Here is a 22,355-nt window from a genome sequence, read left to right as displayed (position 1 = left end):
TCTTCATCATCTGAGTGGAAGTGTCTAACAAGCAGAGTGCCTCAAAGATCATCCGAGTGGAAGTGTCTAACAAGCAGAGTGCCTCAAGGATTGTGTCTTAGTCGTATCCTCTTCATTACGCATGCAAAAGATATATCATTTAGACTTAAGGGATGAAAAACGGGAAGCGCAGTCCAAGGCCCTGAGGTGGTTGAGGGTTGCGTGTGGTAGATCACGACAAGTGTTGTAGGGCAGGTGAAGCACCGCACACGGTGTGGGAGCAACCCGTCCTCTCACAATAACGTCGCTTTTCGCTCGTATGTGCGCTATGGCCAAAAACTGACGTAATTTGAAATGAAATCGGCTGACGAAAGTGATGTACTGTCCCGTTTTCTGTTTGGGTCCTCCAGCTTAATCTGTTAGGGTTACGAGAGAACACTTTCAATTAACGTTTTTCATGACGTTTTGAAACTTTAGGAGAATTTCCTACACTATTAACATACCAGAGGATCCTTAACTTGCTATTTTAGAAAAAAAAATTCCCAAATTTATTTTCAATTTTTTTTTCATTTTCAAATTACGCCAGTTTTCAGCCATACGGGCAAACGGCTAAATTCAGACGTAATTTATAAGAGGACAGGTTGGGTAAAAAGACTGGTCGTGTACGCTGGTCCTACAATGTTGTCGCAACGTTGGTCAAACGGGCGACCATGTTCCCTGCCTCATGCTTAAACAAGATGTTCCTCCTTGCTTTGTTAAACAGGATTTATGTTCTTTCATCTTACCTCCTTCCCTGTCACTTCCCTTCCTCTGCTTCCGCTTATCTCTCTCCCCTTCCTTCTGTCCTCCTCCCCTCACAGCAACCTCAGCCTCCCACAGTAACCACAGCCACCCATAGTAACCACAGCCACCCACAGTAACCACAGCCACCCACAGTAACCACAGCCACCCACAGTAACCACAGCCACCCACAGTAACCACACTCGCATGCTTGCAGGTGACGACCGAGAAGGATGAGAAGTCGTACTTCGTGACGATGGCGTTCACCAACGTGACGGTGGAGGACGCCGGGAAGTACAAGGTCACCGCCAAGAACGAACTTGGGGAGAGCAATGCCACTATTAGCCTTAACTTCGACAGTGAGTATCCTCCAGCTGGCGTAGTCTTCGACCCCAGCTAGCGCACTTGCCGCCTCAGCTGGCTCACCTGTCGCCCCAGCTGGCGCAGTCTTCGGCTCCAGCTGGCGGCGATTCCTCCATCCTAACCTCCGTGAACCAACCCCCTGTCGTAGCAGTTATTTCTTGAGTTTTCTCTGCCCGATCTAAAAGTTTGGATCCGTCTGAATGTTGCACAGAATGCATTGTATATATTGTATATCGCAGTACCGGGAGGTACATGTTAGCGCAGAGTGCATGAGCTCTGGGTGTCAGTTTGGACCAATACGTCGTAGTGCAGTACTGGGAGCCACGGAGCACGATGTCTTCAGTTGTATCACTGTTTATCGCTTCCTGTTTTGGTCACTTTTTCCTTCTCCTCCGCTTATTCGTATTCTGTATTCCTCTTCCTCCTCCTCCTCTGCTTGTGAAAGGTACGTGTAGCGATCCTCTTCATGCTGCCTCTAGAAGTCAATGTTCTTAATGCTGCCTCTGGAAGTCAATGTTCTCAATGTTGTGTGTAGAAGCCAATGTTCTCAATGCCGTGTTTAGAAGTCAATGTTATCAATGCTGAGTGTAGAAAGTCAATGCTCTCAATGCTGTGTTTAGAAGTCAATATTCTCAATGCTGTGTGTAGAAGTCAATGCTCTCAATGTTGTGTGTAGAAGTCAATGTTCTCAACCGCTGTGTGCAGCATTCAGACAGGTCCACGACGACAGGGTTGTCAAGAGAATTCTTTGCAAAAAGAAATGTGGATCCCCTGAGTCTCATTCTCCCGGTCCGTCTGGGAGAAGCAGTGGAGCTGCTGCGGTGTGTGTCTGAGGCTCCGGGGTTGCTATACTGCTGCTCCTTTAGTTAACGTGTTACTTCATATTGTTTCAGAGAGTTGGACAGGCAGGCACACACACAGAGACCCGCAAGGATAGTACAGTCTTGACCTCCCATCACCGCTACTTGACCCTGTTGGGGAACATTGTGACATCAACAAATTAGTACTGACTCCGTGGCAAAACAAAATAATATCTTTGTAAGATGACCTTAAGAATTAAATAGAAAGCAAGAAAAATTATAGTTGAACAATAATATAAGATTTTGCGGTTAAAAAATTTGACTTCAATTGAAAGAATGTCTATCGGCAATAAGGCATCAAAATAGACGCAAATTAAGACGTTGAAGAACGAACACTTGACAAAGAAACACAAAACAATGACGAGGAACGATCCCTGACATATAATAAAAATAATATAGATCTTAAGAGAACGAACTTTGACCAAAACGGATAACTCGGACGTTCACTCACTTCAAGGGACAATACATTATCCTTAAAGAACCCCTTGCTGATCTGAATTAACTAATAATTCAACCCGTTCTCGCACTTGCTTATAGTCAATATTGGCTTATTTAATAAGTGCATATGTGACATACTAATTGATTGTAAATATTTTAGTTTACTTCTATGAAAAGCTTCATAGAAAACACCGAACTCACCTAACCTTCTTAGTATGTTAAGATAAGCATCTTATTGCTTCTTAATTACAATTATTACTTAACCTATACCGTTGATAGGTTAAGTAATAATTGTAAATAAGAAGCAATAAGAGGCTTATCTTAACATACTAAGAAGGTTAGGTGAGGTCGGTGTTTTCTATGAAACTTTTCAAGGTAAACTAAAATATTCACAATCAATTAGTATGTCACATATGCACTTATTAAATAAGCCAATATTGACTGAAGCAAGTGCGAGAACGGGTTGAATAATTTCCCTACAAAAACGTGCCTGTGAACCCACGTCAACGCATGCTTGCTTGGTAGAAATAACCTGACGAATATGCACAGAAACACGAATTTGTTTACCTTTAATTACAGAATCGCTTCCGTTCTCAGTTAAGGAATAAAAGTCCATAAAAGCGAGCGTTATTTCGTCGAGTCAAATAGTGGTTTCATAAATTCTGCACACAAGGCTTACGAAAATGACTTGTATAAAATTTTTGAGTCTTGTATAAAAGACTCGCAAGCAAAGATGCCGACGTAAAGTTTATCAAGGTCAAATAAACCTTTATAACGGAACTTAAAACTTAGAAATGTTGAATACAAAGTAACCTCTTCTCACTCTTAATGCATCGCAGTTTTGACGCATCGAACGTAACTATTCCGGTGTTTTAGTCAAATTAAAAACATTGCAGTTTTGATATTATTTCAGTCCATGATAGTTCTGGTTAGGCAAAAGCCGCTTCAGATTTGACGCTTGTCGTGAGAACGGGCTGGTCTATGTGGCCGAGTATATTTATATCTTAAATACGATGTTAATTAATCCATAATAATAAAATATACAAATATATCATTAATAGTAAAGTATAAATGGTAAAATAGTAATAATGCTTAAGTAAAATAGGATTGTGATACCGGCGGTTAGTGGCTGCACAGTGGAACTGTTTAACGAAACTGTCGTGTTGGGAAATAAGGAATATACAGTATACCAAGAGATGATTGGACAAATTGGATATACTCGCTGCTTGGCCAGTAAGATACTGTACTGCGGTGGCCGGATAAAAATATTGATCACAAGCCTTTTTTGGCCAGATGATTTTTTTTGGGGGGGGGGGCAGAATTGATAAGAATGGATGAACAAGAGTTCCGGGTCATATTCTTCAACTCAATCCTCCGTTCACTTAACTCCCTAAGCTAAACAAGATAACATAGAGTGCAATATAAGGAACACCCGGCCACAGATGTTCTCAAGTGGCTTCCCTTCCTCGAATCCCCCTTTCAACACCTGCTTTCTGTCTCAAATATGAAATATTTCGATTCTTAGAAAAATATATGTTGGACTTTGAGACGCGTACGGATTACTCGCTACAGCTTTTAGTTGCTTGATTATTGGCAAAGCTATATACATAATACACAACCGCTGCTTGTTTATGTAATATGTATTGGAAGGCAAGGATAAGTCCAAGGATGTGGTGCGGAGGGCGAGAGAAACATGTTATCAAGCATGGTTGTCTTGCTTGCTGGAGGTGGGTCTCACCCCTGGGTTTCACCCCTGGGTCTCAGCCCTGGGTCTTGCTCCTGGGTCTTGCCCCTAGATCCCACCCCTGCTAGTCTTGGAGGAGTGTTCCAGCCTCTTGAAGCCCAGCCCGTCCTCAGGCTAGGCTAGCCCAAGCTGCGGCCGATCTCAAACACCTCAAAGTTTAACATACCGTGTCCTCAAAATTGGAGTTTTCACAAATAATTAAATATTAATATATAATAGAATTTACTGTATTGTGATGAATCATGCCGGTGCAAGAGAAGACAAAGAGGATTATGATGTTTAAATACATTACACAGTCAAGTTTTACTCAACCCTCAAAGTTCCCGAGCAAAAATAATATTTACTTTCTAGTTTCTAATGGTATTCCTTCCCCCTCTCCTTGTTTTGATGTTCATGTCCTCCCTCTATTACATCAGTGATTAGTCCCCCAAGTCTAAAATTAATTCTTCACAAATGAAAAACTCTAATTTATCGTATTACATCCTCAACATCTTAAACTATTAGAACACGAGGAGTCAAGGACTCTTTTTTTATCATGGGATCAAAGAGGCTGCTCAATATTTTTTTCTCTTTCCTACAAACTCGAAGGGAAGATTTCTGAAAGTAAGATCAAGCGATAAAAACTCATTAAGTTATAAGTTTGCAAATGTTTTGATCAATTTAATTTGAATAACAAATATTTACTCCATAGATGCCATTAATCGTAATATTTCTCTGTGGGTTATGTGTCCTTTTGAGATTATATTGTTGGGCTCTTGTGCCTCCGTATACTGGTTCGACTCCTCCCAGGTGATTATGGAATGAAATTAAATTTTGAAAGATAAAAATATTGCTTGATTTAAATCAAATTGCATTGAATGTTGTGTTGCAAACCTATCAAATTAAGTTTTATTGTACTCGAATTATTTAAATGTTGCATAATTACAAATACTAAATTATATGCCCAAAAGTTAAACATCAAAATAATGTAATAATAATATTTTAAAGTATATTTTTAAAGTTAAAAAAAATCACAACAAATCTTTTAGCTTGAAACTAGCTTTAATATGTTCAAAATGGTGTTTGGAATTATTGTATGTATACAGTTACTTTAAGAATAGGTTTCCCTGTGTTTAGGATTACTGTATGTTCAGTGTTTGTGGTTCGTTTTTGTCCTCGTCTAGTACGCATACTGTACAAATGGATAATACTGTGTTTGGATAATGGATCGAATATCCAGTTAATTGAACGAGTGATCGGTTCAAGTGTGTTCGGTTCAAGTATGATTGTTTCAATTTGGTTAGGATCATGTTCATATATGACGTGTTTGGGGTCGTATTCAGAATCTATTAAGTTGGCACCAGTTGGTGGCTGAGGCAGACGACGTTGCCCAGGTGAAAGGCCACGTCTTCTATACACACAGTTTTCAATCATAATGTAACATCTTGAGGTGTATAGCTGACCCTCCCGGGCACCGGCAGTTTCCCCAGGATCTGAATGCCCGGTGTGTTTAGCTTAACTCATACAGTTGCTAACAGTGAACTGTACCAGTACAAAATCGATGTAATTCAATGTACATCTTCACTACATTAATGGGGGGGGGACATTATGTACATCTACACTACATTAAATTATACAGAGAGACGTACCCAACGCGTACCTATACTGCGAGTATATTTTAGTTCTGTGATATGTTCAGGACTAATGAATATTTTGCTGGCTGGTCAGTGATGAGCTGTTCTGGTGGCCTTCATAACCCTTCCGCGGTTGATAAGCCTTAAGCCTTAAACTAAACCACTATACACGATTTCGATTACTGCAATATCCTCACTTGCACGGCAGACCTTCCCGGAACTCAAAGATCCTGGCAGTGCCGACAAATCAGTGGGTTATATAAGGGGGCACTTGTGCGTCCTCTGGGGTCTTCCCAGAACCCATCAACTTTGGTTTTCATTTATATAAATAAAAGAAAGTACGAGTTTTGGGACGGTATAAAAGCTGAAATTGTAGCTACTTCTATGAAAACAGTACAGTCATCGCTAAAGGCAGGGCCCAGGAGCTGGGTCTTCACTTAACCTATGACCTTCCGTGGGTCAATATTTGAAGAAAAGGAAGGTGTGGTTTAATTTCGGTTCGCCGAAATTAGGTGTATGTCATAGACACAACCACATATTTTAAAGTTTTTTTACAAAACTTTTATTTTTTATTTTACTACCTGAAACTTCAAACTTTCTTCTCATTAAATAAAATCACTGGCCTTTAGAGACTTAACTTTTCTACCAATGGTAATGGGGAATTTAAGGAACTAATTCTACTATACAGTTGGCGTTTACCAAATTTGATTCTGAATACGACTATTATAGTTAGAAATGAGCGTTTGGGATGAATCTAAATCAAGTTTCAAGGAGATCTCGTTGACACACCTCAGGTGTGCCAGCCTGTGTGTGAGTGAATGACACGCCTGCGACTCACGCAACATCTAAAATTCAAGACACGCATTGTGTGTGGTCGGATGTTGGTTTGCGTGTGTGTGTGTGTGTTGTCCTGTGTTTACCTCCCAGTGTCACATACCTTATCATAAACTGCCTAACTGCTCAAGGCTATACAACCCACCACTAATTAAACGATCACCTAATAAAAGCCTATACAACTAAAAAAGTTGAGTTAGTCCTCCCCCACCAAGTCCTCTACAATAACTAGCACGCCTTCCTAAACTTGTCACCTAAAACCTGCTCGCAAGAGGCCCATAATCGTTATACTAAAGTATAGGTAAGACTAAACCAAAATATAATGTTAAAATATACCCCCCACCCCCTGGCAGCCGCATCAACATACTAACACTGACAACTGACACAGACAAGTATACTGGAGATATGCTGACTACCAGACTTATACTTGTTATAAGTACTTCTATGTTGTTATTCTTCATTTATCATTATATGATTTCAATATTTTTCTTTATTTTATATATTTGTTCGTTTTTTTTTCTCTTTAGTCAATGTTTTTGTTATTTATTTTATGTTTACTACTTGTGTATATATATATATATATATATATATATATATATATATATATATATATATATATATATATATATATATATATATATATATATATATATATATATATATATATATATATATATATACAGGAATTTCACAATTTGCTGGAGCACGATATTCCTTTATTCCTTGCATTCTTGAGCTCTTAAGCATATCTGTTTCTCAATGAAGTAAACATATTGTTTTCATTTTGTTTGGATGAATGTAACAGCTGATTGCAAGTCAACTCTGTTTTTCCAATCACAAACATTTTCCTTTAATAAGGACAAAATTTGACGAGTAAATCGGCTGAATATATATAGTTATTTTGTCTAGTATATTCACGCAAAAATATGATCCATTAGCTTGTAGTGGATTTTTATCATTGGAGTGCAGCTCTTAATAGCAGTTTTTGTGCATGATTTTTGAATCTCAAACCTTCCACCTAAAGAGTATATGTACTCTTCACATATTTTCCCCAAAGATATGTTCGTCCGTTGTATACCTATAGTATGCATAGTATGTATACCTATTGTTAGTATGCATACATATGCACATATAGTATGTATACAGACTATATATATAGAGAGAGGTATATCTGTTCATTATATACTTGCACCAAAGGTATATGGGGCCCATTATACACCTGGTTATATTTAGCTTGGTATGCGCGCTAAGCGCTCCAGGATTGGCACTTGGCCAAGAGTGGGTAGAGAGCCTACAGGACTGGCTGGGCTCAACACGCCCCCCCCCCCCTCCAACACCTCTCCTCCAACACGCCCCCCCCCCTCCAACACCTCTCCTCCAACACGCCCCCCCCCCTCCAACACCTCTCCTCCAACACGCCCCCCCCCCCTCCAACACCTCTCCTCCAACACCTCTCCTCCAACACGCCCCCCCCCTCCAACACGCCCCCCCCCCTCCAACACCTCTCCTCCAACACGCCCCCCCCCTCCAACACCTCTCCTCCAACACCTCTAAACCAACACGGCGCTACACATCAAGTTTCGTAATTCTCACACTTTCCACAACATCAACTCTACGCATATTTCTGATTAATGACAAATGTATAAAAAAGAAAAAAAAGGTTGTTTTATAATATTCACCATAACAAAACACCCCATCATAATAAGTTACAAATTTACGGAGGCTCTCAAACGTTCATTAGAACAGATGCTACTGAGTACTGCGAGCTCAAGGGTCATGTTTATGTGCTCTCTGAATTCCTTTCTATGTTGTAGTCTTTATTATTAGTACTTTTATTCCTGTTTCTATTATTATTATTATTATTATTATTATTATTATTATTATTATTATTATTATTATTTTCTTACTTTTTGGCGTATATACTAAATCCAGAGCGGAACACTGCCGCCTGGTTAATAAGTAACATCTCTTGCAGCCGAAGTTAACATCTTCATTACTCGCCTCATTTGTCATCCTCCTTGGCCTTATTTCCCCTTCCTTTTCGCTATGATTATTTTAATCTTGTTCTTGTGTTGTTATTTGTGCTGCTCCACGACTTTTAACTCCTCTCTTCTGTTCCTTTTCTTCTAGGAAGGTCTGCTTCCTCCTTTATTGTCTCTCCCGTTTTCTCTTGTTTCAGTTCTCCTTTCTGCTCAACTTTCACCTCACTTCTTTCTCCTCTTTTTAAGCACTTGCTTATTTTATCCCTTAATCCTCCCTATCATCTTCCACTGTCCCTGCCATCCATCCTTCCCCTTCCTTTCTTTCCGTTCCTCACCCCACCCCCCTTCCTTCTACTGTTCACCCGCCCCCTTTTCCCTTCCATCATGTTCCTCTCTCTCTATCACCTCTGCCCTTCCCTATCACGTCATGGGTCATATATCACGCCGTGTGTCCTCCCCTGTGCTCCGTCTAACGTGAGGTCTCCTCCCTCCCCCTTGCGTGCGCCACCTAGGTTCCTTTATGATGCTCACAGCCGACGAGGTGCCGTCGCCCAAGGAAGGCGTGCGGCCCACCTTCACCGAGAGACCCTCCATCAAGCAGAGTGAGGACGGCACGAGCGTCATCTTCAGCTGCCGGTGTGTCGCTAACCCTCAGCCTACGATCGTGTGGTGAGTTCTTCCTTTCCATGTACTGGCCACGTTCTTCAAGCGTTGTCGCATCCACTGACACGAGCCTCGGTACATCTTTCAACAATCATGGTGGATTTGTTTACGTTTGTTTTGCAAGATGGATAGGTTTCATAGCGGCTTTGTTAATATTTGTTTTGAAAGATGTATGGGTTTCATGGCGGCTTTGTTTACATTTGTTTTGCAAGATGTATAGGTTTCGTAAATAGATGCGGAAATGCTTGAGGAAACCTAGCCGAGCTGGCATTTAAATATTGTTATTCCCAAGGTAGACCTAAGATTCACAAAGTATAGATTTCATATATATATCTTAATATTCGTCCAGTTATATTAAGTTAACTCTCCAAGACTAAAGGTCAAATTATATATAACATAACACCCATGTTTTCTTAAATATGACTCAGGGGACCTGAAGTAGCTTTGCTTGACCTTTCTTACCCTTGGAACCCTTGCAATAATGTTCATGTCTCAAGGAACCCCTGCATAAATTTTTTTTATATAATATATACATTTTTATTTATCTCAAAAATATATATTTATTAATAAAAAATCAAACATATTTTTGGTTTTAGTTAAAAAAACAAATATGTCTATTTTATGTGAAACTAACCACAAAAAGTAAACATTGGCAGTGTTGAAAAAGTACAAGATAAATCAAGGCAATATGGTGGCGTCACCGTGAGCTCCAGCCGACGGGCCTGAGGCATAACTTAGTGTGAACGCGAGTCTGTTGCCCCGAGCAAATATCACTTAATATTTTACAAACTTAGATTAATTAGAAATTTCCTAAGCATATAGACTACGAAAACCTTGCTACAACAAGTTTTTCGTAGTCTATCACAGTTCTATCGTAGTTTTTCATGACACTATCTCACTTTTACGATGCCTGCTGATGTTTAATTGCCTTGAAAACAATCCATCAGGACTGAAGTTTGAGGCTGTATACAATAGATTATATTATTACGGTTACACTGACCTTATCTAACAACTACATTTACTTAATAGTTTTATGACCTTACTCGGTAACCATCCTTACGTCTCACTCAACAGTTGTAAGGGGAGGAAACTCGTAGTTTCGGTGGGTTGCAGGGGGGGGGGACTTGTAATTTACCTTTGGCAGGACGGAAAACATAATTTTTTATCCTTGGTATGCAGGGAATTCAAGGGGAAGAAGTTGCGCGAGGGGGCGCGACACAGGATGAAGCTGGAGCCAGACGGGAAGCTGTACTACATGGTCATCCTCGAGGTCAACAAGGTGACCAATGCCGACGAGGGCGAGTATAGGGCCGTGGCCAGCAACAAGCTCGGGGAGGGCGTCGCTACCATCAACCTGCACTTCGAAGGCAAAACAGCTTCAGACAAGCCGAAGTAAGTTGAAGAAAGTAGCAAGTATCTGCTTTAGAAAATCGATAGTTACTGTTCTACACGAGTTTATTTATTTTGTATTATTATAAGAGTAATGAGTTATATTCAATATTTATTTTTGTAACAATACACTAATATTAAAGTTTTTAAAAAGTTTTAGGAAAAGCTTTGCCCAACCACTTGGGCTGAACGGTAGAGCGACGGTCTGGCCTGATGCAGGTCTGCGTTCAATCCCCGACCGTCCAAGTAGTTGGGCACCATTCCCTCCCCCCTCTCCCCAACCGCCCCATCCCAATACCTTACCCTGACCTCTTCCCAGTGCTATATTTTCGTAATGGCTTGGTGCTTCTCCTGATAACTCTTTTCCCTCCCCTTCCTTTCCCTCTACACAAACTTTTGCTATGTTTATATCAAGATAATAATTTTGAAACTATTCTTTGACTACCCATGTTTAAATATATTTTGTTAGGTAGTTTTTCTCCTATTTCACGTGAAACTAAACCTTTGCTGCTGTAGGATCCCTGACGGTAAGGCCCCAAGATTCCCGAAGAAGCCAGAAATTCGCCAGGAAGGTGACAAACTGGTGATGGAGTGTATCCTGGAGGCTAATCCTGAACCTGAGGTCACCTGGTTCAAGGGTACTGAGGTAAGCGTTCTCTGCTTGCTTCTTCCTCATGATTTGTGGATACTGAGATAAGGATTCTCTTCTTAGTTCTTGCTCATGGTTCATGGGTACTGAGGTGAGGGTTCTCTACTTGGTTCCTCATGTCAGTGATGAAACCAACATGACAGTCTCACTTCTTATGTGATCAGGGTCATGCCACATCGTTGTTAGAATTCATTGGTGTTTACACCCTTGGCCTGTATACATTTTTCTCCTTAATGTTATTTGAATACTAGATACATTTAGCTATATAGCTTTAGCTATATATATATATTTAAACTATTGCAGTTGCTTAACACTCATAGGGGTTTGTGATGTTTACAGATCATACAAGAGCAGGGTCGCATTTCTATGTACAAGAAGATCTGCGGGAAGGACCAGTTCATCGTGTCGGTGACCATCATGAAACCCGAGGCGTCGGACGGGGGACAGTGGCGGTGTAATGCCTTCAATCCCTTTGGCGACTCCAACGCCAACATCGCCCTTAACTTTGAGAGTATGTGTTTGTTGTGGTGTCTATGTCAGAGCCCTTAACTTTGAGAGTATGTGTTTGTTGTGGTGTCTATGTCAGAGCCCTTAACTTTGAGAGTATGTGTTTGTTGTGGTGTCTATGTCAGAGCCCTTAACTTTGAGAGTATGTGTTTGTTGTGGTGTCTATGGCAGAGCCCTTAACTTTGAGAGTATGTGTTTGTTGTGGTCTCCATGGCAGAGTCTTTATCCTTGAGAATATATTGTGATATGCATATCAGTGCCATTAGCTTTTCAGAGCACTTAAATTAACTTTGGCAACACTGAGTAATGTGAAAAACTTGGATTTATAAAAATTTGTGCCAAAAAAACACAAATTATAAGATAATAATCAATAGATATATTATTACAAGTCTTTTGCTAATTAATTGCTGAGCTGATATGGGCTGAGGTTATATGCAAGTCTTCACAGCGGAATAGTTAATCAGTAATAAATAGTAATCAGCTTTATTTGTAAACAATATTCAGTGGATGTGCTACATTTGAAGTATTATTTGTACAGTATTTTTGTTTATAAGTTCAATAAGTACACATAACTTACATATGGCCAATAAAATATCATAATTATATCGGAACTTAGAAAGGAATATATATACACCGAGAGGTATACCCTATTTCTCGGTGAATATACGCGAAGTTGACTTCACTCCTGATTTAGGTTCTGGTCCAAAGTATACTTGTAGATTGGTCAGTAAACTGGGGTCACGACCTTAATCACCTTCCAGAGGCTGACAGGCCTTTAGCTTCAAAACACCAAATCCTGGAAACTAGACTTTCAAATTGGTTTGTTTTATTTCAGAGGGCAAAGCCATTCCAGAGGGCTTCGCTCCCACGTTCCTCGACAAACCCTCGATCATCCCCAACGAGTCTGGCACTATGATTACCATGAAGGTGAGTGGCAGCATGCTTGTCATAAGATGGCACCATGCTTGCTATAAGGCTAGATGACATCATGTTTGTCTAAAGAATAGATAGCATCATGCTTGCCAAAATGATAGATATGGCACCATGCATGCCATTAGGATAGATAGCACCATGCTTGCCCAAAGGATAGATATGGCACCATGCTTGCCCTAATTCAAATAAAGAATAAAAGCTATTATCTTGCGTTGGCATCAACAAATCTGGATATATTACAGATATATTTCAACAACAATATACTTACATGAGACGGGAGATACAATATTTATATATTCTAGACTCTTACGATGCCCTTTGCTCGTTGCTTATCGCAACACATATGCTTCAACTGGTATTAGGTGTAACTTGTATTCACGATAACTTGTGGTACCTGTAGGTTCGGTGCAAGGCCAAGCCACAACCAACGGTGGAGTGGTTCAAGGATGGCAAGAAGCTGGAAGCAGCCAAGCGTCTCGTTATCAAGGAACATAAAGTCACCGCTGAGATGTTTGAGTATTCGTGCATCGTTAAGGTAAGTTGGCGCAGAGCCGTTCTTCGTTGTTATACCCAAGTCTCTCCCGCGCCGTTAGTGAGTTGCTCACCCAATGGCAGTGACTGATTGTAGTTGACCGGATCCGGTTGAGTGAGTTGACCCCTTGAGTGGCGAGTCTAAGTGTTACCCCGGGGCCGCCAAGCTTAGTTCTCAGCGATGTCTAACTGCCCCCCCAGAGTCTAGGCTTAATTTTCGGTGGGTGAGATTATTTGTGTTCGAACGAACCCAGGCTGGATGACCGTGAGTGGATAGATTGTTTGGATTTGGAGATTTGCACTCTCATGAGCTTGAAGGTCCGGATGTGTGTGTGTGTGTGTGTGTGTGTGCCATAATGTATATATACATTATATATATATATATATATATATATATATATATATATATATATATATAATATGTCTTCCATTACTGTAGAAGACATTCATTGTTATTATATGGTGTTACAATTACTATTTGACAAGCATTTCATAATATAAATATATAGAATCTCTTCACATAAACATGTACACTATGAAGTATTTATTCATAAGATTTAATTCATATTGGTCATACCTAGTATTCCCCCCCCCACCCCACTAGTTTCCGTATGATATTGTAGTCTCTATATTTGCCTAAATGCTCGCTAGTTCTTGAGTGCACTTTACGTGACATGAGGATTATTAAGCACCAAATAGAAAGATCTACTTACAGCGACGTACTGACTCTCAGTATTGTTAAAGTGAGAGACAAGTAACATGGACTCCTATTGTCAGCCTGAGAGGATATAGCTACGACAATATATCGATATATCGATTTATATATTTGGTCAACATATATGGACTGGCGCCGCGCTGCCCAGCGCCACATGACTGGTACAACTTTGTGATTGACACCATTAGTATACAAGTTACTACATGTACTTCCCTTCTGTTGCTGACACATCCATGCTGTGTCATAAAAATCCATGCAGTAGCCAGGATTCTTCAAGTATTTACATATCGACTTGCAAAGTCTGTCCATCCTCAATCATGGCGTCCTAGTTTGTAACAGTATAAGAATTCCAAAGCGGCACAAGGTTGTCTGTAATAAGAACAACAATTGGACAAATCCACAAGGGCCGTGATGAGGGTTCGAACCTACGTCCGGGATTATCCCAGTCGCGCCGTAGTCGACTGCGCCACCACATGGTTCAAAAATGCAATGAGGGTTTGAACCCTCATCACGACCCTTGTGGATTAGTTCATTTGATGTATCACGCTATTGTGATTTCTGTGTGTAAAGAACGACAATTGATTGCGAATTGTCTAAACTGGCAAACGTTGTAATAAATACAGACTTAGCCGCCGTGATCAAGGAGAGATGTACAGGCTTCGTAAGTGGGTAGATAAATGACTTGATAAATCCAGGGCCAGAGTAGTATCGTAGTCCTAGTATACTAGAGTATGAGGCTAGCACTTACTGCCCTTCTGCCTCAGGAGTAATTACGAGTCTAGTATTCCGGTTAGGCTGCCTGACAACACGTAAACCTCTCTCCCTGTCTGACTGTTCTACGGTGTAGTGTTGGCTATTGAAGGATCATAAAGAACAAGATGTGGTACTCGGAAGACATGGCCAGTCGCGTATCCAGCAACTGTGAAATAAATCGTCGCTGCCGTAAACTGTTTCAACATCTTGAGGCTAATTTGGTTAAAAACATGATTTATCTGTCAGTATTTTGTATGTACATCAACCTGAACTTGAGGGACAACGAGCTGGGCAACAGTGTTGAGTCTTCCTAAGTGTATCCTAATATAATGCCTGACACTACTGGTGGAGGTGACACCGTTGGTCCTGACACTACTGGTGGAGGTGACACCGTTGGTCCTGACACTACTGGTGGAGGTGACACCGTTGGTCCTGACACTACTGGTGAGGGTGATGACGCTGGTGCTCCACATCACTAATAGGGACACAGAAAAGCTGGGTTAAATATCTTTTACTTGATGATCCTTCTCCGCAACCTCGTGTTAGGACCGGTCTTCACCCGAGCTTCTCCCCCTCTACAGCACTCGGTGCCCTGCTGTACAGACCCACTGTAGTGGTGTGTGTGTGTGTGTGTGTGTGTGTGTGTGTGTGTGTGTGTGTGTGTGAGGGGACTCCCACTCTCAGTCTGTAGTGTCTTCATGCGCTTATCTCCATCCATATTTCTGTGTATGATACGGTGTACGAGCAACCTATTACCTTATTTAATCTCAAGATCGGACTGACTGCTTTCCGAGTAAGATCCTTAATTTGTAATGAATATGTATTAAAAATAATGATTTTTAAGTTCTAAGTTGTGTAGCTGTGTTGTGTTAGTCCGATCCTGTTATAGCCCTGATACCAACCTTGTACCCTCCCTTGCTCTGTTACTGTTGCCTGCTGGCTCCTCCTGGCTGACGGTGTTGCTGACTCAGGATCCGTGTGGTGCTGACGCTGGCAAGTACAAGTGCGTGGCAATGAACCAATTTGGCGAGGCCACAGCCAACGTAAACCTAAACATCGAGTCTGACCCGGAACCGACGGGCCAGGCTCCCGTCTTCGTGGAAAAGCCTACCATCAAGTTCGAAGAGAAGGCTGGACGGGTGCTGATGGAGGCTCTGGTGCGCGCAGATCCCAAACCTACCTCCCGATGGACGAAAGACGGCAAGGAGCTCGATGTGGCAAGAGTAACAGCAACCGTCACCAAGGAAAAGGATGATTTGTACCGCATTCGCATGGAACTGCGGGTAATGGAGCGGGTCTTCCCGTCATGCACTGCTGCAGCCACTACTGCCCTCCCCCCTGTTTGCTTGGGCATTGACAAGGGTGGCGCGCTCTGCCTACTCTCACCTGCTTGTCTAGATCTGCTTCCTTTTATATTACCTAACTTATGATTTCATCATTCTTTCCTCTTTTTGTTTCAGCAACAGCATACTCACTCAACACTAATACTACAACACAAGGTGAAATCGGAAAAAAAGAAATTCTTGAGTAGTTGGACATTAAATACGGCTTTGTTGACAGCTCTGAGGTTTCTTCCAACGACGCCTAGCAAGACATTTCTATTTTCCGAGTAGAACCAGACTGACTCAGTCGACGACTGATCTAGCCTAGCTAACTAAAACACTGTACCACTAAGACACTTAGTCCTACAGCCGTGCCATATTGTCTTCTAGTTACCTATACTATAGTCTAGAACTATAGTTTCTAACCAACATTAACACTTAATATATAAACAACTCATATACTCTATTTCCAGAAAATACTTGAATATATATACCTACAGAACTAGTCAAAATATATATTATATACGAGATATATTTTCTCAGTATATCAGTACTCTAAAGTCATGAACTATACAGCTCCATTCACTATATTCAATATATAAAATCTTCATACCAGCAACTTACCACAACAGAGGTGACAGAAAACATTAAGGATCCATCTTCTCTTTCCTGAAGATCTAAATTATTCTCCTGATCTTGACCTTGACCCCCTGAACCCTGCACTAAAGCGCTGGAGATGACCTTTTGTTATCACTTGACCTTACTGATGAAAGTGTTTGGTTACAGAAACCTCAGCCTACTGACGGCGGCGTCTACAAGTGCAACATCAAGAACGAATTTGGGGAGCTGAACGCTAATCTCAATCTCAACATCGAAGGTAAACTGCGATAGCGAGTTTGTCCTCTGTGGTTGCCCGTCTGTTTTCTGAGATAACACCTTTGTCTTCTGTGATAACACGTCTGTCTTCTGTGGTAACACGGATAACACGTCTGTCATCTGTGATAACACGTCTGTCATCTGCGGTAGTATATCTGTCCACTGTTATCTGTGATAACACATGTGTTCTCTGTGCACTATACGGATCAGTCTACTTAACTCCTTGACTCTCCGATAAATTTTTATATAATAATTGTTTGGTTCCCGAATGGTAATTTGTCTTAAATTATATATGTACCATTCATTTACATATTACGTTGAGTGTCATTACCAATAATAAGTGATAAAAGCTACAACCATCATATTAATATCAAGTCAGTGCTTCATGTTAGTCACCCCCTAACCTTGAATCTTGATAAAGAAAATGAGATTTCTTCATTTCTGTACTGCTATTATTATTTATTTATTTATTTATTTATTTATTTATTTATTTATTTATTTATTTATTTATTTATTTGTTTATTAATATAATTATTATTATTATTATTTCGAGTTGACAGTAACGTCATAATTCATACAGCGACACCTGTGTCCTGCCCGTAGTATAATCTTAAGCCACATATTCCAATGCCGCGATCCGGTCCGATATAAATCCTGTTTTTCTGCCTATTTACGCCGGTGTTAATCTTGGTTTATCAATGTCCAGTGGCGCCGACGATCAAGAGGCCGCCCAGGATTGTGTCGGTGTTCAACAGGAAGGTGGTGATCGAGTGCGTGGTCATCTCCACCTCCAAGCCCGCCTGCAGCTGGTTCAAGGACTCGTCCAAGGTCCGCCTCGACACTCGTCACTGCGTCAACATCAATGAGGTGAGACTTGGTCACATTCGGAAAGTGTTCGTTCGAGAGAGTAGGCGAGTCACCCCTGAAATTATTACTGATTAGAGAACTGGCGAGTGTTAGGATAGGAAGGAAAGCCTGAAACAAGTGTTGAGTTGGGAAGTGGCGGATGTTAGCACACAATTGGACCTCGTGAAGCAAGCAGTGAGTAAGGAAGTAGCGAGTGTTAAAACACATTAGGACAAACACTGTTGGTGGGTAAAAGAAACGCCGAAGCCAGAGCCAGGGATAGAGTTTAAAATGACTATAAATAAATATGAAACGTATGTCTTCAACGTCAGACCCATCAACCATAAGAGCAGATAGGAAGACTGAGGAAGTCTGAGAAGTTCGTAAGATAGACAGCTTTAAGAACGAAGAAAAAAAACTTCTAAAAACTCAACTGAGTGTTTAGGCTATTTTATATCACAAAGAATTAATATTATTCCAAAAGGTGTATAGGGTATATATTATATTCCTACCGGGTTCTGTAGCGCAGTAGTCTGAGTCGACGGTTCACAGATGATGGGGTCCCGGGTTGAATTCTTCTGATAGGACAGGAACGTTGGGGCACGTTTCCTGTAACCTGATGCATCTTTTCACCTAGCAGTAAGTTGATACCAGAAGGTTAGGCAACTGTTGTGTATTAATCGTGAGGAAGGTCAGTCGTTGGCTTGGTGGGGAACCTTGTTAACACCAGCAGGCTTCATCTTCCCCAAAATGGGGAACCAAATGGCATTGTTTAAATTACTTGGACTTTTCGGTCCCTTATTCCGCTTCTCAGAAAGATGTACTTTCCTCAGTGTAAAATTATGGTATGCAAATTAAGCCTGATAGTGTTTACCAACAGGATCCATACAGTGAGAGGCGTTAGTTTACATGCGCGAGAAGCGCAGTGCGCTTGTTGGTGTACATACACTGAGAGTTTACTTTAGATGTAAACTATGATCAGGACTTAGGTATACTCGCTGGTTGGTCCAGCAAGTTACGGCATCGTGACCGTCCTAAGAACTCTGCAGAGGTTGAGCAGCCTTATGCCCAACAACAGCGTCTGACACAGATGTTGCCTTCTGCAGGAGGGAGAGGGCAAGTACGTGGTGCAGATGGAGATGCTGAAGGCTGAGAAGATGGACTGTGGGTCGTACAAGGTGGTGGCCAAGAACGAGAAGGGGGAGACCACCTCGCAGGCCGTGGAGCTCACCATGGACATGCTGGAGGAGGTCAGTATAGGCACCACTGCCACGCCCTATATCATACATTACGGGGTGAGAATAGCTTGAGCTACCTCATCCCTTTGTGTGTATTTTACCTCAATAAACTTATTTCATATCATATAAGAATTTTAACTTACAATTTCAGTATTTGTGTTCATTACATATACGGTAAAATAGATAAAATAGAGAATAAGAAATACTGATCATCGTTTATTTGTTTTATGCATAAGCACAATATGCGGTGATGTTGTGCGGATGTCATATTTAGGAATATGTGAACGAGCTTCAATATTTGTGTTAAATATATGAAATCATCTCATTACTGTGTTATTATTTTTTTAGTTTTCTCAGAATGTAAATTATGACTTGTTCAAGTACAGGAAAGATAGTTAAATATATAGAGGAGAATTTTATTTAATATACAACTAATTGTGAATTGTTTTCCTTGTCCTTCCCTTCTCGACGACCCAACAGAAGGAGGAGAAAAAGGTGAGCATCACAGAGCGGATATTTTGATATCTCTTCATGTTAGAGCTCTTAAGTTAGCTTTCAATCCCCCTTTGGATAACTTATGTTCTTATTTCAACCAACAAATTCCTAGAGTTTAATGATTGGCTCTTACAATCCAAACCTTTTGTGCTTAGATTTAGGTCAGCAGTGTTGTGATTCAATCCCTGACTTGCAAACGATAATTAGAAGGACATGTGGTCTGTAACAACCCCCCCCCCTCCTCCCCATCGTCCCACCTTAGGAAAGACACAACATGGCTACAACTATATTTTGCATTTAATGTTTCCGTGTTACAACTGTGTAACCGGGAATTAACGTTCAGAGACGTGGTTATGTTGTGTGTCGCCATCCTCGTCAAATAAGAAACAAGTACTGTAACTTGTAAAACATCCCGTTTGCATGATAATAAAAAAATATAAAAAAATCTATCTCCTCACCCAAAACTTGAGAGAGCAAACCCGGAATGCCTCTAAATGCCTTGACTTGCCCTGTCGTAGGAGGCTGGGATATGGGAGACGTGTCTGTGGGGAAAACCAGTTTCATTCCATCAGAGACTTAAATCAATTTAACGTAGTGTCTGTGTCTGCACTGTTGAAGTAAATACTCGTAGCAACTACGAGTTTACCTGTGTTTTGACGATGGTAAAAGTGAAGCTGAAGGTCCCCACCCCCCCCCCCCACGCCTCTCCCCTCATCCCTCTATATCACCGATCCTCTGGTTTATGAATAAATACCTGTTTTAATGTCATTGCGAATATGAAACAAAAATAAATTTGCACACTCGTCAAATAAATGTATGTATATATATATATATATATATATATATATATATATATATATATATATATATATATATATATATATATATATATATATATATATAATATTCACATTTGTTAAATTACTATCAAGTTATTTTAACTATATTTGTTAAATTAAATATTACAGTAAGGAATACCAAGGGTATACCTCAGGCTTTCATTGTATGCATACTTAGAGGTATACCTTATATATACTAGCTAGTTGATCAGTAAACTATTGAGTTGGCCTTAATATTAACCGTTAAAAGTTTGATAGGCCTAATGCCTAATACCCAAAATCAGTAAGCTCGTCGGAGGAATTGTCCATCATGACAATCTGTGATCATTTTGAACTTGATAGTAAGCCATTATTAATCTGTATCGATTAGCATAGCTGCTAATAGGCCTGTCGTCAGACCTACTCATAGGGTGCAAAATTATTTTTGTTTGAGCCGCTATATGAGGACATATATATAACTTTTTGAGAGTCCATTAATACCCCCTCCCCCCCCTATTTTATAACTGTCCATGAACAGAAATGAGTTGTTTTGTTCCCCGGTACCAAAGGGCACCAGGAGCCCGAAGTCTTATACACAGCCCTCGGTCCCCCCCCACAGGCTATAATGATATAGCACAGTTCACATTACTCCACAATTACAATGTCATATGCATAAGTTAACAATGTACAATGCACACTCAGGATACGGTCAGAGGAAGAAGAGGAAGAGGAGGAGGAGGAGGAGGAGGAGAGTGATGAGACTGTTGTTATGGAAGATGAGGTCAAGGAAGAAGAAGATGATCTATAGAAAGGTTGAAGAAGAGGAAGAAGAAGAGGAGGAAATTGAAGAGACTGATGTGACAATGGAGGAGGAAGTCAACAGAGGAGGAGACGAAGAAGATCAAGAAAAGGAGGAACCCAAGAAGAAGGAAGAAGAAAAGAAAAAGGAAGAGGCAAAGAAGAAGGAAGAAGCAAAGAAAAAAGAAGAAGAAAAGAAGAAAGATGAACCAAAGAAGAAGGAAGAAGAAAGAAGAAAGAAGAAGCAAAGAAAAAAGAAGAGATAAAGAAAAAGGAAGAAGAAAAAAAGAAGGAAGAACCAAAGAAGAAGGAGGAAGAAAAGAAGAAGGAAGAAGCGAAAAAGAAGGAAGAAGCAAAGAAAAAAGAAGAAGAAAAGAAGAAGGATGAACCAAGAAGAAGGAAGACAAGAAGCCTGAAGAAAAACCAAAGCCAGTAGACAAGAAAGAAGAAGAAAAGAAAAAGATCGAACTAGAGAAGAAGAAGAAGGAGGAGAAGCCTCAGGCCAAGAAACCGGAAGCGAAGCCCTCAGACGCAAGTGAGAGTGAAGGTCCCGAGGAGCCCCAGAAGAAGACGGCTCCAGCGAAACCTCGCCGGAAGGCGCCGCCGAAGAGCGAATCTGAAGTCACCGAGAGCGAGGGCGAGGAAGCCGTCCATAAAAAACTCAAGAAAACCGTCACGAAGGAGGAAAGGTCCGAGACCCTTGTGGAGCACGGCGGACGAAGGACACCATGACGGAGGGGGAAGACAAGGACCTGGACTCCCGCCGTCGAGTAAAGAAGATACACAAGGCTCCTAAGAAGGTGGGGGTGAAAGGAAGGACAGACCGGGAAAGCTGGTCGAGTCGAGAGAGACAATGAGGAGTTACGAGTGGCGCCTCTTCGCTATCTTGCCTTTAACGTCGTGTTGGCGCCACTACCTACTGCACACCTCTCTCTCTCGTCTCTCTGTCTGTCTGTCTCTCTCTCTCTCTCTCTCTCTCTCTCTCTCTCTCTCTCTCTCTCTCTCTCTCTCTCTCTCTCTCTCTCTCTCTCTCTCTCTCTCTCTCTCTCTCTCTCTCTGTCTCTCTCGTCTCTCTCTCTCTCTCTCTGTCTCTCTCTCTCTCTCTCTCTCTCTCTCTCTCTCTCTCTCTCTCTCTCTCTCTCTCTCTCTTCTCTCTCTCTCTCTCTCTCTCTCTCTGTCTGTCTCTCTCTCTCTCTCTCTCTCTGTCTGCTCTCTCTCTCTGTCTGTCT

General features: G+C 41.0%; 1 protein-coding gene across 1 annotated transcript in view; it reads left to right on the top strand.

The window, feature by feature from the left end:
- The window catches only part of LOC138370322 (obscurin-like), a gene marked incomplete at its 3' end in the record, with an annotated part of 70,151 nt that extends 50,641 nt beyond the window's left edge, over positions 1-19,510 (top strand). Inside the window, 12 exon segments of the mRNA XM_069334531.1 lie at positions 977-1,118; positions 9,127-9,262; positions 10,436-10,648; positions 11,162-11,291; positions 11,634-11,805; positions 12,637-12,728; positions 13,135-13,269; positions 15,705-16,016; positions 16,842-16,932; positions 17,638-17,798; positions 18,884-19,027; positions 19,496-19,510. Of these exon segments, the coding sequence (XP_069190632.1) occupies positions 977-1,118; positions 9,127-9,262; positions 10,436-10,648; positions 11,162-11,291; positions 11,634-11,805; positions 12,637-12,728; positions 13,135-13,269; positions 15,705-16,016; positions 16,842-16,932; positions 17,638-17,798; positions 18,884-19,027; positions 19,496-19,510 (1,743 nt within the window).
- Positions 19,511-22,355: the final 2,845 nt, after the last annotated feature.

This window comes from Procambarus clarkii, chromosome 31 (genome assembly GCF_040958095.1).
Source record: "Procambarus clarkii isolate CNS0578487 chromosome 31, FALCON_Pclarkii_2.0, whole genome shotgun sequence".
NCBI lineage: Eukaryota > Metazoa > Arthropoda > Malacostraca > Decapoda > Cambaridae > Procambarus > Procambarus clarkii.
The sequence above is the reverse complement of the archived record's forward strand: the minus strand, read 5'-3'. Positions and strand labels throughout refer to the sequence as shown.